Source organism: Leptosomus discolor, chromosome 2 (genome assembly GCF_034619465.1).
Source record: "Leptosomus discolor isolate bLepDis1 chromosome 2, bLepDis1.hap2, whole genome shotgun sequence".
Classification (NCBI taxonomy): Eukaryota; Metazoa; Chordata; class Aves; order Leptosomiformes; family Leptosomidae; genus Leptosomus; species Leptosomus discolor.
This window is the reverse complement of record NC_141392.1, coordinates 90689112-90707252: the sequence shown is the minus strand read 5'-3', so window position 1 is coordinate 90707252 and position 18141 is coordinate 90689112. Positions and strand designations below refer to the sequence as shown.

The window sequence follows — 18141 nt, the reverse complement described above, 5'->3', positions numbered from 1 at the left end:
GTGTATTACGCGGACAGACACTCTTAGTTAAAGATTCAAGAAGCCTTGCTCGGGGAACTCTTGAGCTGCATTTTAAAAGAAGTGTAGGTGTCTAGGAAAACAAAAATGTGTGCAGCTGGGGTGGTTTTTTTCAGATGTACTGACATGGTTATCTCAATGAACATTTACAGGAGTAGCTTCTTCTGGGACTTGCCAGGCTGCTTACCTTGCATTTCTAGGTGCCTGTATACTTAGAAAATGTAGCCCCTAATGACTTTGAAAACCAGCTGCCTCTTTTAACTCCTACTTCTGAAGTCCCATACAGATTATTTTTTTAAAGCGTCTTTAGAGGGGAAACTGTGAAGTTCCTGCAGTTGAACTAAAGAGACAGCCTTCTAGAAATGAGGTGAAGAAGTATAACCTTTGCCAACTTGTAAAGAAAACAGCAGTGTTTAACTTTTACGAACTTAAAACTGAAAAAAAATATTTTTTTTCACCTTCCTGAGTTTGTGACTTCCCATCCTGTGAAAGTGGGATGGGAGAGGATGAGTGTTCTCAGGTTTGTAAGTATGTCTGAGTTATGGTGGACTTGCTCAGATTATTGTGTTTTTTTTTTTTTCTTCTTTCATCTAGATAAAGAAGAGGCAACAAGATGTGGTAAGGTTTCTGGAAGCCAATCGCATAGAGTTTGAAGAAGTGGATATCACAATGTCAGAGGAGAAAAGACAATGGATGTATAAAAATATTCCTGAGGACAGGCAGCCTGCACAAGGCAATCCGCTGCCACCACAGATATTCAGTGATGATCGGTACTGTGGAGTAAGTAGCCATTATGGTTGTCAATGGATGATATATTAGTATACCCTGTTGGCCATTTAAAAAACCTGGGGCTTGCTGTTGAGCTTTCTCTAGTAGTAGCTGAATTAATGGTGACAGTTTGGGGCAATAGGATCAGGTAACAATCATATAGTGAAAATTCAGATCGTTCATCTGTAAATCCTAAGTTTATCTTCAGCTAGTGGATTCCCTCCATGACTGTAAGGATTTGTAATGTCACATGCACCATGTATAACCTGTTTGTGGTAAAGTCCCTCGTGAGACCACTATAAGCTAGGGATTTATGGTTTTCTTGCTACTTGGGTCTAGTCCAAGCATAAAAGTTCAGAAGGGAATCTTCGGCACAGTAAATGAGAACATTGGCTAGACTGAGTTATATTGTCGTTGTAATTAAGCTCCTTCTCTGTTGCTGCCGTAGTGTAAATCTCATTCATGCTGAGAAAGCCTTTATGCAATCAGAGTCTCTAGGATAAATTAAAACTATTTGCTGTTTGAATTGTAGAATAGTTTTATTTTTCCCTAAAGCAAAGCAGCTTGAGACTTGTCTTCCTCTGCTGAAAGACTGCTAAGCATGAGAGCCCGTGAATCTGACAACATACTGATGGATGGACAGGTTTCTGTCATGGTGTAAGCTGCAATAACTTCTCCATCCTCTAGTACAAGCTGAGGCGGTAGCCTTTGATATGTTAAGAATGGCACCATATGAATGTTTTACTCTCCCACTTGCCAGCATGGTACGCGGAGTTGTGGGCACTGTTGTAGCCTGGGAGAATCTTCCCAGAACTTTTACTCACCTTTAAACAAAATCTTGTAAAAAGACCATGGCTGGGCCCTCTTTGCCTTGCAGTGTCTTTTTGTACTTCAACCATGTGACTTGTATATCCTTGAGGAGGCAGGTTTGAGGTAGTGTTAGACTAGCTGGTGGGAGAAGGGGAGGTTTGATGTGCCACCCTGGCTGCAACAGGAAGGGATTGGGTGAGGTTTGTCAGTGAATTCAGTAGGAGAATGAAATGGGGAAGAGAGTGTCTGTAGTTGTAATAACTGGACCAGAATAAATGTGGGTATTTTGTGGGTTTCTGACTACAGTGTGGTGAAGATACATCCAAGCTGGTTCTAACTTAGTCCTTGCCAGACTCAACAGTGCTGTAACAAAGCTGCTTCTGGCTGGTGGATCATTCAGATCTGCTGAGAACCTGTCAACTGCAGTGCAATTGGTAGCTTAATGTAGGAAGCACGTAAGAAGTGGTTTAGGACCCTCAACAACAAACAGACTCTGTGTGATGCAGCAGCTAACTGGCTTCTTGAAGCGAGATATTTAACATCCCTCCCATATGCTTTGTATTGGCCTTACTTGTTTACCTCAGCTTACACTGCCGTGCAAGTTATATCTTCCTACTTCCAGGTAAGAGATGTATCTGGGACATGGGAAGGGATTTTGACCCTCACTTGTGGAGCAGCCCCTCACTTAAAAATAATAACATTTGCATTGTTCTGTGTGATATTAGTTTGCCTGGGAAATAGTGTTTTAAGCTGTTGTTTCTTACCCTTTCAGCTTGTCGTTATAGCATGTTTTAACCTAGTCTTAGAAATTGCTGTTTGGAATTAGCAAGGGAGAAGATGTCATGCAACATGTGAGATGATCTCATTAATCTGTCTGCTCAGCTGATAGCGGTTTTGGTTGAGCAGAGTTAATCCTATTACTAGACCTCACCGTCTGCATGAACATCTTTAAAGAGCAAACAGGCTTTGAAAGAAACTGTAGTTTCTAGGATGAAGGAAGAAGTATGTGCAGGATCTCTGACATTCATCAGTTAGCCTGCTGCATTAGTTAATGAAGTTCTTAGGTAATAGAGTGGAGGCAAAATATTAGGCAGGAGGCAAAGGAGGTCAGTGCTGGAAAGGGGGCTAAAATATCACAATTAGATGAAGTCAGCCGACATTGTGCATCTTGTGTCTCTGTCATTTCCACGGTGTGTTTTGGTATGTTTATCTTGACATGAATAACTAAAAAAAAAAAAAATCACTATTAAATAAATTAAACTGAAAAAATACCCACCGAGTTTTCTTTTGATTGAGTTAGTGAAAATTGTAGCTTATCATTCTTGATTTGTGTTCAGGCAATTTCTAATCCAATTTGCTCTATTAACAAACACTGTCTGTTTTTCTGCCTGCCAGTTCTACAGTCTCACCAGGAAACTGCCTATGTACTTATTCTGGCTTATGCATTGTTACTGACCATACAGACTGACTTACAGTGCAAACTGGTCAGCTCCATTGCTGTTCCTCTAGATTTATGAGGGCTAGATGATGCAAAGCAAAATAGGTGCACTTTACACTTTGTTCATGTTATTTCAATAGAGATTCACACACATATGATGTACAAGCCATGACTCAGTGTCATGTACATAGCCATACTGTTTTTTCTGTGTTAGTAAAATATTAATAGTTTGGGGTTTTTTCTCCCCATTTTCTCTTTAGTAGAAAACCTCAGCAGTGTACACAAGGGTATTATCTCAGAATAGGTTTTTCTAGCTGGGTCATTACCATTTGAAATAATCACTTTTCAGAATGTAACTGCAATATAGAAGTAGTTTGTCTTCAGTGTTTTCAGTAAGTATCCAAAATGGATTGGTGTCAGCCATTTGAACATGTGATAGCTGGTGTAAGAGGGGAGAAAAGTATAAAAAGATTACCAAGGCTTACTGATTCACAAAATGTCTTGTACCACAGAGGGAGGGATCCTTCTGGTACCAACAGACAAACTCCATATTTCGAAATGTGAGCAAGACCTTGAATTTTTTCCGAGTCAATATAATCGCGAATATGATTATTAATCTATCTTCTCTTTTTCTCAGTCTTCTGAGATGCACTCCCCAGATTTTCAGTAATGAGTGCTGCTAGTGGACTTTCAAATAAAGTACTCAGCAAGAACCATTTTTATTTCCTGCGAACAAGATAAGAGCTGTGAGCACGCAAGAACACAAATCATTTTACTGATAATCCAGTGCTATGGCATAGAACTGACACTATAATAATTTACATATTTTTATGCCTTTACAATCTGGTGTTTCATCTTAGTGATATTGCTGTAACATTGTGAGTGTGTGAGAAGAGAGTCTACGTTTTGGACAAATCGGACACATGAACCTGCTCTTGTAATTTACAGTGATGTAAATCTGAAATTACCTCAGCTATCTTGCTCTAGTTAGTGCTATGTAAGAGTAAGGAAATGTTAACACCTGGTGCATGTTCCAAGAGGGAGCTCATGCATTTTGCATAAAGAAGAGTGAAGTGGATATAATTTGGAAAAGATCAAACAAAAAGAAAGGATAAGTAGAGCCTTAATAGCAGCTGGTGTGTTTTGTTGGATTGTTGGGCATTGAAACCAGTTGTGCCTTGGCCGGTTCTTTACAGGGCTTATCCTCAGTTTTAGTGGCTCCTGCTGTAGTACTTTGACATACAGCCACTTTTCTCTTCTGGCCAGTCCATGATCTCTTCTTCCTGCTCTCCTTCAGGAGGAGCTTCTGTCTCCTTTACTATGGGTCAACCTATGCTTCTGTTGTTTCTTCTTGACTGCAGGAGCAACTGTTGTAGTTGAGGGTTGGATTTCTAGTTTATCCACAGTGTCCGTTTCTATGTCCTCAGATCCAAAGACCCTCACAGTGTCTGTTTGTGTGTCCTCAGATCCAGAGACCTTCTCGTTCCTTTGAGCATAGGCATAGGCCTACCCCAGGCCTCAACACAGTGCTGGAAGTTGTGTCTTTATGGTATATGCAAGTCATCCTTCCTTCAAGTGGTCTGCCAATTCAACAAGTTTCCATATCTGTTCAGGGGTGAAGTTGCAAACCTTCAGAGGTGAAAACTGCTCTAGGCACCTGCTCAAATTCTCCCACACAGCTTGCTACCAGGGAATTGGTTGCTTCAGGGTACACTCCTGTGCGGCATTCCCAACTGGTTGGTTAACCTTCTGAAAAGCCAAAATCAGTGTCACTGCACACACCAAGACAACCTTCTGGTTACACTGTGGTGTTCAAGAAACGGAAGGGCCACTGCAACAAAGGTGGAAAGCTCTGTCCTGGAGGAGAAGAGGAAGTCACCATTCTTCATTTCCCCCACAAAGTGGCTCATGAAGGAAGAAAAAAGTGTAATTGCTAATTGTCCATGAGATGGTTCCCAAAGTACTGGGAGGGCAGCAGTTCAGGGGCCAAATACCAGGTTAGGCTCAAGGCCAATGCTTTTATCATGGCTCTCCCAGGCAAAGCAAAAGAAAGTGATAAACCACATGGCAAACAGCAAAAGCTGAAAACAGCCATTAACAAGCTCTCAAGTCTGATGTACAGGAAGAAAGGGAGCAAGCAACAGAACAACTGAGGGAAAGAACAAATCATCATCAAGAACAAGAAGGTCAACATTGTGAGCAGCAAAATGAAGTAAGAGTCTGCCAAGTAACAGACAAACAGGTAGAACAGCTATAAATTCAGTCTAGCACACTCTGATCAAATCTGTCATTGTCTTGAACCTTTTTGAGTCCCTGTTCAGGAGCCAAAAAGGACTGTTGTGGGTTGACCTCAGCCAGCAACCACACAGCTCTTTGCTCCCCTCCACTCCCCTTGCAGGACGGTGGAGAAAATAGGAAGAGCAAAGGCAAGAGAACTCCTGAGTTGAGATAGAGACAGTGAAGGAAATAAGTGAGATAATAAGTGAAGGAAAGGGAAGAAACCCAAGTGATGCAAATGCAATCACTTGCCATCTCCCAAAAGCAGACCAATGCCCAGCCAGTCTCTGAGCAATGGCTACCTTGGAAGACAAACACTCCCCAGTTTTTTTATGAGCATGACATTAGATACTATGGAACATCCCTTTGGCCAACTGGGGTCAGCTGTCCCAGCTATATCTCCTCCCAACCTCTTGCCCACTCCCAGCCTACTCTCTGGGGGATGCAGAGGGGAGAAGAATAAGAAAAAGAGAAGGCAGCCTTGATGCTGTGCAAAGCACTGCTTGGCAATAGCCAAAACATTGGTGTGTTATCAAGGCTGTTTTAGTCACGTATCCAAAACACAGCAGCACCATAAGGGTTGCTGTGACAAACGTTTACTCCATCCCAGCTGGACCCAGTAAAAACATGAAGATGAAGAGTAGTTAATTTTCTAAGTTTTCACTAACTAAATCCCTTGCTTTCAATGTTACAGAAAAATTTCTAAATGCTCTGCCTCCCATTGTGAATTTATTTTACACAGCCAGATCAATGATTTTGCATGTGAGTTATTTGGATTTTTTTAAAGTACTGCTGGAAGGATCCAACATAGTACTAACTGTTAGAGTATCCTGCAGGTTAAAAACACTATTTGAAAGAATGAACAAATAATTACTTATTCTTACTGATTTATTACTTACTGTTACCTTTTTTTTTTTTTTTACACAGTTCATGGAAAGTCTAGACTGATGGAGAGATCACTGCAGATTGGTGCATTAGGGCCAGATTCACAAAGGGACTATAGCATGATGCCGAGCGCTGAAATGCCTAAATTTTGGCTATGTGTCTTCTGAAGTGGAATTTGTAGCCCCCAGCTAGAGCTCTAGCTTTTTCACATGGTAGGTGAGGCGCGATATGTACATGTATCCAAACAGGATCTGCAGTAGCCAGCACACTGGACATGGAGAGCTCTTAAGCAGAAAGCAAGAAATGCTGGAAAAGTGGTGTCTGAAATTAGGCCTGTGCCTCACACCTCTCTCTTCTGCTTTCTCTGACATCTCCACAATTGAATACACAACGCCTCTTAGACTAGAACTGACTCCTGGATCTTTCAGAAGTCTGGAAATCTCCGCTTCCCCGTGAAACTGCACTCTTATTTTAACCTTACAAAGCTGCAAGTTAGTGCTTTGAGACAGTGACAGTTTTATATGCAGAAATCTGCCACTGATGTGAGATCGCCTGAAATTTAGGCCAACCAAATTTAAAAGGAAATCTGTTTCCAGGTGGGAGTTTGAGCTGAAGGGAAAATATTTACATAGCATTTACATAGCAGGCTGGCTTTTTTTTTTTTTTTCCCCTGTGTGTGCTTTCTGTTTGTTTTTTTTTTTTTCTTGGAAGCTGTTCATATGGTTTAGAATGTTAGAGTAAGTTCTGATAGGGTGCCTAGTGGGCAGTGCTAGACACAGAGATATGTGGTATTTGTTGTCCTTCCCTGAAACTTAATATATGGGCATCAACTCCATCAAAACCATGAAGGCCTTTAGACAAGAAAGAAATAAAATAGACTGCTGAAAGAGGTGCAGTGTCCTTGAGAAACTATTCAGTGCACAGGCAATTACTGTGGCACTGATTTCTTTGCACCAGTCTCTCCTGTTTTTGTTTTTTTTTTTTTTTAAAGATCCTGGAAAGATTCATACACATTTCTTTTTCTATATGTCTCAAATGACAAATCAGTAACTACTCACTAATAAGAGAAAGACATGGAAAGAGAAGATTTAAGAAAACTGTCTAGAGGCCATCTCAGAGTTGCTGCCTTGGCCTGTTGTTGGGGAGTTTGTCATTATTCTTGTGCGTACAGATACAGAGAGCTTGAGCTCTGTCTCTCTATATCCTCAAGCAACATGGCAGAATTCACCTTAGCACGCCTGCTGTGGTGTGTTTACTTCAGGAGCTAGGGCAGTCGTGAGGCTAATCTGGTGTGCAGAAAGTCTACGTTCGGTTCCCTGCACCTTTGGAGATGTCTTACTGAACTCACTTAGCATCTTGGTGGTCCAGGTCTGTCTTTAGAAGAGGGATAATCCCGCTAGATAAAAGTTAGTGTGAATTGCTCGGAGATCATATAACAGCTGCTAATGATTGAAGGTGCTGGAACGTTCCTGATTAATTAATTTTCCCGTCAGAGGTAGGGTTTCCTGTATGGCCAATTTAAGGCATTCATTTGAAATTGTTCTTAATTACCTTTTGTAGTTGTATTGTAATAGTTTGTGGCTTACAGGCGTCCGCAGATCCAAGGCTGAATGTGAGTGACTTGAGGCCAGTGACACAGCGCTGTTTGTCTTCCTGATTAAGCCTTTTCTCGAGCAAGGAATATAGGAGCCAGGAGTTGGAAGGCAACCCCTGCCCGTGTGTCTTCTCCATGCTGGCAAGATACTGTTCAGACCATTCACAAGGTCTGTATGGTTATAACTTATGCCTATGCTTTTGCTGTCTACTTCTCCACTTCTTCTCCGTGTCCTGAGGCAAAGAGCTTTAGTTCCATGTGACATGTACTCCATAAAGGGGAGCGTGGTACCGGAGGCAAAGTGTAGAGTAGCCAGCCTGCCCAGTGTTGGGGCTTAAAAAATAGAAGCTCAGCAACTTAGTAAAAATAAAATATCCAAGAATTTTATCCTTCTCAGAGCAGTTAGAACTGATATCAGTAATGTATTTTAGTGTTGCTGTTTACCCTGTAGTGGTGTGAGTACATTCCTGTTGAGCACCACAGTTTTTACTTGGATTCTTTCCTCTCTGCATCCTAAACTTCATGAATAGCTGTTTCAAAGTGAAGTAGCAGGTATTTTGTAAACCATCCCACCACATAAAGATGATAGCTGTCAAAGATTTGATGCATCTCTGGAGATACCTTACTCTCTTTGCAGACTCTCTGTTTCCTAAGTACAATAATATGGGGTGTTTCTGTATTTTAAATCACTTAAAGGTGACCAGTATAAAATTGGAATTGTCACCTTTACAGGATATAGTAGAAAATACTGCAAAATTTCTTTTCTATTTTTATATTTATTACATTGGTGTTCTGCAGAACTTACAGATAATCAGTAAGTGTGACATAATTACCAACAATTTTGTTTGGAATCCTAATTCTTTGCATGAAATGGAAACTTCCTTTTGTGCCATGCTTTCTTGAAGAAAAGAGGTGTATTCTTGAAGGTGACATGATTACTTTGTTTAAAGTCTTTTATAAAGGGCCAGTTCTACTAAAATATAGGATATATGATATATGGATTACATGAGGAAAGGATAAGAAAGCTTACTACGTGGCAGTAATACTTTGAGGGTACATAGTATTGCACAGAATATGGATGTAGCAGTATACTGGAAGAGAAGGCCTGGGCTGTTGTCAGAGAACAACCAGGATGAAATAAATAATTCAGTGCACCACTATTCCACTTGTAATCATGCTAATATGATTATTTTCTAAGAAACACTTTGAAGATATAGCAAATTTGTAATCAATTTATAAGTAAAAATGGTGTTCATACATTGCAGTGCCATTACAATTAGTGTGGCTTTCTTCTTTCTTGAGTAGCGTCCCATTTCCTTTCTCTGAAGGAACCACAGAAAACAAAGGAAATGTTGAAAGATGATTCTGTCAGTGTCCAGTTCCTAAAATAAACAAATGGAAGGGGGAAATCCATATTTCATTTAGTCCTCTGAGATGTCACCTGATTTTGGTATGAATAAAATGCTCTAAGAGGAAAACCAACCAACATGTGGTTGTCATGCCCTTTGTAATGTTACAGCTACCTTAAAACATGTCCAAATTAAAATATGTACATGCAGAGCTTCAGTGCAGCATGGTGAATTTATGTCTTTTAGCCATGATCTCCTGTAAAAGGATGATTACCATAGTTAACTCCCATCCCTTCTTCTTCTCAAATTCTTGTCATGGTCTGATTTGATAATATTTTTATCCAAACAATTTGTAAAATAACATGATGAGCCGAAAGGTGCACAAAAGGGGAAGATGGCACATGTTATCATCCATAGTACTTACTGATTCTGCCACTGACTCCCCTGAATATTCCCCTGCCCCAGGTGGGCACTATGCCAGTTTAGGTCTTCAGTTCTTGGCTGGAAGAAGCCCTTCTGCACTTGGACTCCCTGTCTTAGAGGTGAGGGACATTGGTCCTTAGATACTTGATGTCTGTGTACTCTGTCACAGTTGCTGAATGAATGGCAAACATCACATCAGCCTCAGTTTGTCATGTACTGTCCAAACAGTAGAGCTGTAGCTGACATCGGCTCCCATTTACTGAAGTCTTTGTTTCTGGAAGCCTACAATTAAAGAGATTACTGAAATAAACATCTGGCCCTTAGGAGAGGAGTAACAAGTTGCTTTGTAGAGTCAATTGTATAAGCTCTTTAAAAATACTGTGCAGAGATCTTATCAGAAGGTTAGGTAATTTAAAACTGTCATGTTTAGATTGTCCTGTGTTGTGCAGACAAGATCTTCTTATTTCTGTGTATTTATATAATATTAAAAAAAGCTCACACATGCACATTCACTCATTCTCCAAGGAAAGCTGTGCTGAGTAAGAGTTTTCCATTGTAATCCTAATCAGATCAGTGAATGAATGTCATCTGTTCTAGAGAACTGAACTGCCCTTTTCAGGAAGGATGCTAACAGCTCATTCTCAATGGCATACAGTATTAACTCGGTCAGTAGCAAAGTGCTGATTCAGTGCATTTAAATTATGAGTTCCCTGCTATTACTTGTAAGAGCAATTCCGTTGCCCCTTTTATAAGAATGGAGAGATCATAATCATATATTAAAACAACATTGACAAAGAGAAACAAATTCGAGCAGCATGCCAATAGACTAAGTTTTAAGTGCTGTCCAATAATCAGAGCATTTTGAAAAATCTATATGAAAAGCAGCGCAAGATACGTTTGGGTGGGTTCCTTGTTCTTCTGGTTTTTGGTGTGGTAAGGATTGGTGTCTGCTTCTTGGTGTGGTATGCAATAAGGATTTGCTGGGATGTTTAGCAAGCCCACTCTTTCTCTTGTTGCAAACTAAAAGCAAACAGTAACAAAGCCAACTTGCTTGTTCAAAGACACTTACTGGAAGGAATTTTATTCACAGTTCCTGTCTTTGAAACTTCATTAGATACAACATTCTCTTAATCTCAGTTGCAGTAATGGATAGACAGTGTCTGTATAGTTGCTAGTTGTAAGTGAAATCTACTTTGTGTTAATGTTTTACTTTGACCTAATGCCATCATGCTTGTGTTATGTTCCTTGAAGCACAAGTAATTATTTATGCTAATCTGTAGTACTGCCAATTTCAACTTTGGTGTGCAGTAAATAGTTTCTCCCAGCAGTGACAGTGTTTATTTAAGCAAGCCTCAGTGTACCTGCTTAACGAAATGCTGAGCCAAATTAATTATGGCAGTGTCTGTAATCACATCACTACAGTGATCTGGTTTTGCAGCACCAGGAACACAGCACACTTAAGGTCTCCACATCGCAGCTGGGATACAGCTACTGCTGTAGACAAGTTGAGCTTAGTGAACTTGGCAGTTGCTGTTGAGAGAAGGAGAAGCTACCCTGGAAGTGGGATTTCTAAAGGCAACAGAATTCCCAAGGACCAACAGTTTTCCTGCTGGAGTAAATTAGCATGAAACACACATGAATGCCAGAAGCACATAAGACATTTGTGTCATAATGAGGAGTTAAATGCAGATTTTCTGAATGCTGGTCCGCTATCTCAAAGACTAAGCTGCTTTTAGTTTACTGTAGCATTTGGGCAGTGGATGACTGTTGGGAAGTCTGCATGATCTAGACATTAACAGAGTTCTCCAGTCTTTGATTAACCTGGTTTTAAAGAGGTGCAAAGCAACCACAGCACCTTTTAGTTTCAGGATAAACTGCAAGGAGTCAGATTTTGAAAACAAAGCTATGTAAGTGTGAGAGTTGTGGGTTTTCTTTTGTTTTGTTTTTTTTGCTTTGACTTTGCTGATTATTTTAAAACTTTGTGTAAGGTACACCTTAGGATAACATAAGTGGCTTTAAATGTGTGAAACTGAAGGTCCATCTAGCCCAGTTTTGTCCCAACAGTGGCCATAAGCATATGCCTAGGAAAGACTACAAGTAAGTCAAGCATATAAAATACTTCTGTTGAGTATTTTACCTGTCTCTAGTGATTTTTTCTAAACAAGTATCACTTTAATATATGTAGTAATTTTTACTACATTTCTCTTTCATGAACTTCAGCCTTCTGGTGAAGCCATGTGAACATTCAGCATTTTTAGTGTGCTCTGGCAGAGTGCTCCATGGGTCCACTGAGGTCTACCTCTAGTACCAAGCGTCCTGCCACCACAGTGAGCTTCACAGCCTTCTTCCCATTACTACCTGGCATAACTTTGCTCCTGAAGACCTTTGCAGCCACGGCCTGTCTCTCTATCCCAGTTTAGTCACTCAACAGGAGCAGGGAAAGTAAAGAGCTTTATGCTATGCAAGGCCAGCGAGGTTTTGCTTGTCTGTAGATGAGCTATTGAAACTTCAGTACAGTTAGCTTTGTTTGTTTTCAACAAAGCAAGAACTTACTAGGTCAGCTAATCCACTCCCTAGTAGCTCTCAGAGCATCTTTAATGTTGTAACTGTTCTGGTGGTAAAACAAAGGGGCTGTAACTTGCTCAGACTACTTGGTGGGTGATCAAGCTGCCATCGACTTTAAGGGTGAGGAGCCAGGCCTAAAGCAGTCAGATGGCTGTTACCCTGTCAAGGAGCCTTTTCTGGCTTGAAATAGCTTTTGTATTTACCTTATTGATGCTCCTGTCACTTCTATATTCCCTCAAACCATCCTGAGATATGTTTTTTTTTCTCCTAACTGGCATTTGTCATTCTTGGTAACCTCTCATACCCTTGTCTTTGTGATTTTAACTTTTCCAGAGGGATTGAGCATCTCTGCATTACTGATGATTCATGTCGACTGTCTCTATGTCCCCTTAGTTTTAATAGTCTTAATCAGCTACTGATGTTGACAGAATTTTATACATTAATAATATGTAATTAGCAGCTCTGGAAGGCACCAAGGATCATGATTTAAAGTGATACAGTCAAAATTATATTTGTGCACATAGTTGCCATTTGAAGTGTGGCAGTGGGTGGCGGTTTGCCACGCTTGTATATTTTTAGGTTAACAGCTGCTTTCTGAATCCTTGCACAGGGCAAGACAGCGCTGCTCAGCTGATCCCAGCAAAGCTGCAGTGCCCGCTGGCTCGGTAGAGCTGCTGGGACAGTGACAAAGGGATGGTAGTGACTTGCTACTGGTGGTGAAGCCTGGTGCAGAAACAGGGAACTGCTGCCTTGCCAAAGCCAGCAGACAGTTGCGTCCTTCCTCCGTGGGAGGCAGTGTGTCCCACAGTGTTTTTCCAAGTGGAACTTGTTGGCTTGCAAGCGAGTTGGGCTCTTGCTTATGTCTGAAACTCTCAGCTTCCACTGAGCTTGGCACCATTGGTCCTTCTTCAGCCTATGCATCTACTGCTGGTAGCAGTGGGATGTTCTTTATGTGAGACAAGAATTTTCATGTTCTCACCCATGGATGTAGTGTCTTTACATGTGGCCCAAATCTGCACAGGCTTTCTCTCCTTATAAGGGTAAGGTCAAAGGCAGGATGTTTTTGGAACATCTGTTATATTGCCTGTATTACACGAAAGACAGTGATGCCCACTTTGAACTCTTACCGCATGCCAAAGCACAACTGATGAGTCCTTGAGATCGTGTTCCTTGAGATCATGCTTCTCAAAAATCTCTTGTGATTTCTTTCAACTTTTATAGAACTATTATGCATTTTAATAACCTTTTTTCTCATTCGAATGTTTTGGGATCATATGTTTTCATTGCAGAGATTACTAGGAAAATTCTCCAATTTAAAATTTTACTGCTACTTTATCTAAAAGCATGATGCTTCTTCCCCCCATTCCCCATGAAAGAAAGAAAGTGTCAATAGCATTTTAATGTGTTTTGCAATGCAGATATTCCAAAACATCGGGGAGATTGCTTCTGGTAGATAATCTCTTGCTGTTATTAAATATTCTCCTCCTTTTAAAATTAATCAATCCACTGGGTTTTGTGCTCTTTTGAACATTTGCTTAGTCAGTTTAGATCATTGTTTAACCTTCACAACCTTTTCAGCAAGTGAATCCAGGTCTGATAATCTGTAAAAATGTGGAAAAAACATACTAAATCAGATCTGGGTACTTCTGGAAGTAAAAATTGATAACTAGCAGTTGCAGAAAGCTTTTTATGATTACTTTACAGAGGTTAAGGTAAACAGATGTTCACAGATATTGGTGGATTAGGTGAGTCATAAAGTCATTGTCAGAGCCAGGAATGCAGTCTTATTTCTTACAACGTTGTTTTCAGGCTGTGAATCCTTCTCTGCCCCGGTTTTCTTTCCAATTTATTAACAAAGAGTGAAAAAAACCATGATCTTAGAGTAGTGATGGTTTTAGAGCTAGTTGAAGTACTGGGATTAAGGCACTTCAGGAGAACCCCAGAACTTGAAAACAGTAATGAGAGATGATGACTCACCTGAACAAACAGAGAGCCTTCCTTGGACAAACTGTTGCCTGCGGGTTCATGAAAACGGCCTGTGTGCTTAGGAGGAAAAGGTGCTCCTGGCGGGGAATGAAAATCATGTCTGTCTTGAGCCATGCTGCTGCAGAAACGCTCGCGGTAGCTGCCTGCCCACAGGTTGGCTGCTTATAGTTTACAGGACTGTAATGAACAGCTTAAGGCAATTTAAACCTGCCACGATATTGAAGAGGAGACGCTGTTGTTCTTCTCACTGTGGGTTGTACTTATCGACTGCTTCCTGATCTTCAGCTCCAGAGATAGTGTGACTTGTAGATGAACCTGGTGGAGAAAATTAAGGTTATTTCTCAGTTAGATCAGACACTGTCTTCACATGTGGTTGCTTATATAGTTTGTGTCCCTCATGGCTTTTCATCTGCTTTAGCAGAGTCAGGCTGGACCTTTTCCAGGTTTAACAGTGTCCATGCATGTTTTTCAAGTCTCATTTGTAAAGGTCAAGGGCTTGATCAAACATCCTTCTGCAGAGCTTCAGTATTCCTTGTTGCCCTTCTAGTATTCAATGATTACATTGTTGTTTTTTAATCCATGGCACTGTCGCGGTTGTTTTCAGTACTGTTTCAGCTTATGCCACAGCTTAGTTGTGAGATCTGTCTATGTTATTTGGATTTACTTTCTGGCTATTAATTGCAAATTTACGTTAATTCAGAAATTAGCATCAGTTCCGTCACCTTTAGTGATTTTTTAAATTAATGTAAAAGTGTCAACTTCCTCTGTTTAATTATATGTTTAATTTCAAAGTTAGGTAGAACAGACCAAACGTAAAATTAACAGTGAGGAAACTTAAAACTGTGTCAAATATCTTCATATGTTAGCATCTTAAACAGTAATGGCAATAGTTCTGTGCTCATAATGATAAGCAGCATCTGTCTGCAAAGTCTGTTCTCCAGTCTATGCTGCTGATCTTTGCAGGAGATTCTACCTTCCTTTGCTCCAGAACTGCTTGATCCCTTGAAATGTTTCATTCCCCTGGCAGTGAAAGAGAACAAACTTGACTCTTCCCATAGGGTGAAATGAGTAGATGCTATTTGTTGGGAATTACCCATCGCACATAGAGAAGACCATGGAACTGAAAACCAGATAGCAGAAACGTGTGCGCTCTCTCCCCATATATACATAGACACACCCGTGTATATGAAGGCTGAAAGGATCAGCAGACATAAAGCTTAGTCCTGGAATTCTGTCTTGCTGCCCTAGTCTATAGCTCAGCAGTCTGCCAGGTTTTAAGAAGACGGCCACAAAAAGCCATCTTAAGAAGGTTTACTCTTTCTGCTTATGTCAGCTAGTATGGCTGAGGTCTTACAACATCACACACTCTGCTGGCCTCTGCCTTTCGCAGCTGATGCTTTTAGTATAGAGGGGTGGGCTGGGAAAGCGCCTCTGTGCAGCTATGCTTTTTTCTGGGTTGAGGGTATTTGAATGGTTGTGCAACCGCAAAGTATCACTTTACTAGGACAGTTGTGTTCACGTTGGTATAGCAGTATATCATTATGGAAGTGCCAGTGAAGATAAATTCTGCACGTATGCAGGATGGTTATGGATCTCGTGGGAGGTATATTATCCTTCCTATGGTGACTGTGTATTTTCTGTCCAAACAATCTTTTATTTTACATTGGTGGAGATGAGAACAAAGAGAAGTAAAGTCTTCATCTACAAGCACACATTTCCCTTACAGAGTTATTTCTCAAAATACCAACCATCCTTCTGCAAGGATATAATTTGGTATATCTTATAATTGGGTCTGCAGGTGGGATGAAGGGCTATTCAGGAATTCACACTGCATTGGGAAGACTCAGGGAAATACTGGGAAGCAAAACGCTTGCCCAGAACATTTTTCTTTCCTGCTTAGGATCTGAGAAGCCGAAATGTAAGCACAAGTGGACATTGGCTAGGCATGAGCAAACTCTGGTTGTAAGATAAAAGAAGGTTCCTAATCTTTGTGTATCCTATGACAGTCTTCCAAGAATAGCCAGGTCAGAGAAAGATTTCTGATTTTCAGTTAAAGCTTCTTCTGTTCATCTTACGTGGTGCCCTGTGATAGTGGGGTGATTTGTGAAGTTACAGGTTCAAGAGAAGGCAGGAGTGGAAGGAGGTAAGTGGGCAAAGCAGCTGCTTTGGGGAAAAATTGAGATCAAATTTCAGGGAAAGCACCTGAAACTAACAGTGAGAGATGAGCTCTCAAAAAGTAATGAGATTAGAGGTTAGAAGCCAAAGAAGCGCTAACTTTGGGGATCGGGTGCATTGGGAATGACTGTAACACAGATGGGAAGCATGCGGAGTGACAGAGACTGCCTGTTACTGTTCTGTATTGAAAGCATGTATGTGCATAGTCCATATTTAAAGGGATTCCTCTTGTTGAATGCTTTCAAGTTAAGCATAACTGCTAACCTTAGATATTTAGAGATAATGTCTGTGTAGTGATGAGCACATATCTGAAATTTCCTGACATTTACAGTCTATTTTACATGGCAGAAGTGGTTAAGTAAGGATTAATATTTCCATTTGCAGTTATGTGGTGGAGGAAAAGAGTCTGAATTGGGTGCTTTATTGTTTGCTAGTGGTCGTATAGGAAACCTTTGCCAAACCGCGAAGAGAACCTGAAACTTCTTGGCTTCTTCCCATATGCCAAATCCACTTGCTGAACTGTGCTGTTTTTCTCTTTTTCCCTTGGAAACTGAGTATTGTCAGCTCATCCGATGATAAAAGAGTAGCAAGTGTCCAATGCAATAAACAAATCAATAAAAGAAGTAGTAACGCTTTCAGATCAGAACTTGATCTTAAGTAGCTGAAACCTGAAAGGAACTTAATCGTGATAATGAAGCTTGGTTTTTATCTTTCTGTACAACAAGTTTCTTTATGGTAACATTTTATATTTAACTACGTGGTTGTCCAAGGCCGAGATATGATTGCTGGTTTCAAAGGATACAATGATGACGAAGTCTCTATTCCACCACAGAAGAAGTATAGAGTTCAGCTGCCTTAGGACTTCTTCTTGGAGGTTTCCGTGTTAGGAAGTATTTTGTTTGCCAAAATGCAATTGGAAACCTGGTCAGAAACTTATTTGCACGGTTAGGCACTTAAATACCTTTAAAATATAGCCACAATAGATTTCCTTTTAATGCAAGTCGACGTTTATATTTTCCTGTCAAATAAAGTAGTGGAAGATTGTAGTTAGAGAATTTATGTGTTTTCCTTTGCCATTGCAGTTGATGGTATCATTGTAGTTTAGAATAGCTTTTAGGTTTGCATAGGAGAATATGGGTAAGTATCAGTATTTTCCTGACAATTATTACATATCACCATTTAGTCTAATATATGGTATGGTGAGATCAATCAGGAAAACATGAATACAAATGTTGACTCATCTCTTTTTTTTTTTTCCCCTTCGCTTCAGGATTACGATGGCTTTTTTGAATCAAAGGAGACCAACACTGTCTTCTCCTTTCTTGGGCTGAAACCTACTTTGGCATCAAAGGTCAGTGTGGTATTGCAGACTTTTCATGGAATTCTTGAAATATTGAGATTGAATTTTCTTTGAACCAAAAGAGCTCTTGTGTGTTCGGATGCACCACTGCCCTGATCCATACCTCGTCCGTATCAACTTCATGCTAATGAGGTAATCGAAACGGTTGCCATGAAAAGCAAAGCATTTTAAATGAAACCAAGCATGTACATGGGAGTTAATTTGAGACAGCAGATCCATGAAGTTTAAAGAATACATTCTTCTTCACATTATCAATCTAAATTGAAAGCAACTGACTTAATTATAACAAGAGACAGAACTCGAATCTTAATCACTGGAATATCTGCAGCTTCTGTCACCAAAACATCATCTTACTGGGCCAGCCTGCCATAACAGCTCAACCAGGACAGCATTTATTCCTTAGGCATTAGTTTATTTTTTTTTTTAAACACTGAAATGCTGGAGCAGTCAGGAGTTATGTTAACTTTTTGGATAATAACTCCGTTTTAATAAA

The 18141-nt window shown here is 40.3% G+C and overlaps 1 protein-coding gene across 1 annotated transcript in view; it reads left to right on the top strand.

Annotated features, from left to right (window-relative positions):
• SH3BGRL2 (SH3 domain binding glutamate rich protein like 2) overlaps positions 1–18141 on the top strand; it is a 45277-nt gene that overhangs the window by 22373 nt on the left and 4763 nt on the right. Inside the window, exons 2-3 of the mRNA XM_086482486.1 lie at positions 613–798; positions 17559–17639. Of these exons, the coding sequence (XP_086338612.1) occupies positions 613–798; positions 17559–17639 (267 nt within the window). The remainder of the gene's footprint in view (positions 1–612; positions 799–17558; positions 17640–18141) is intronic.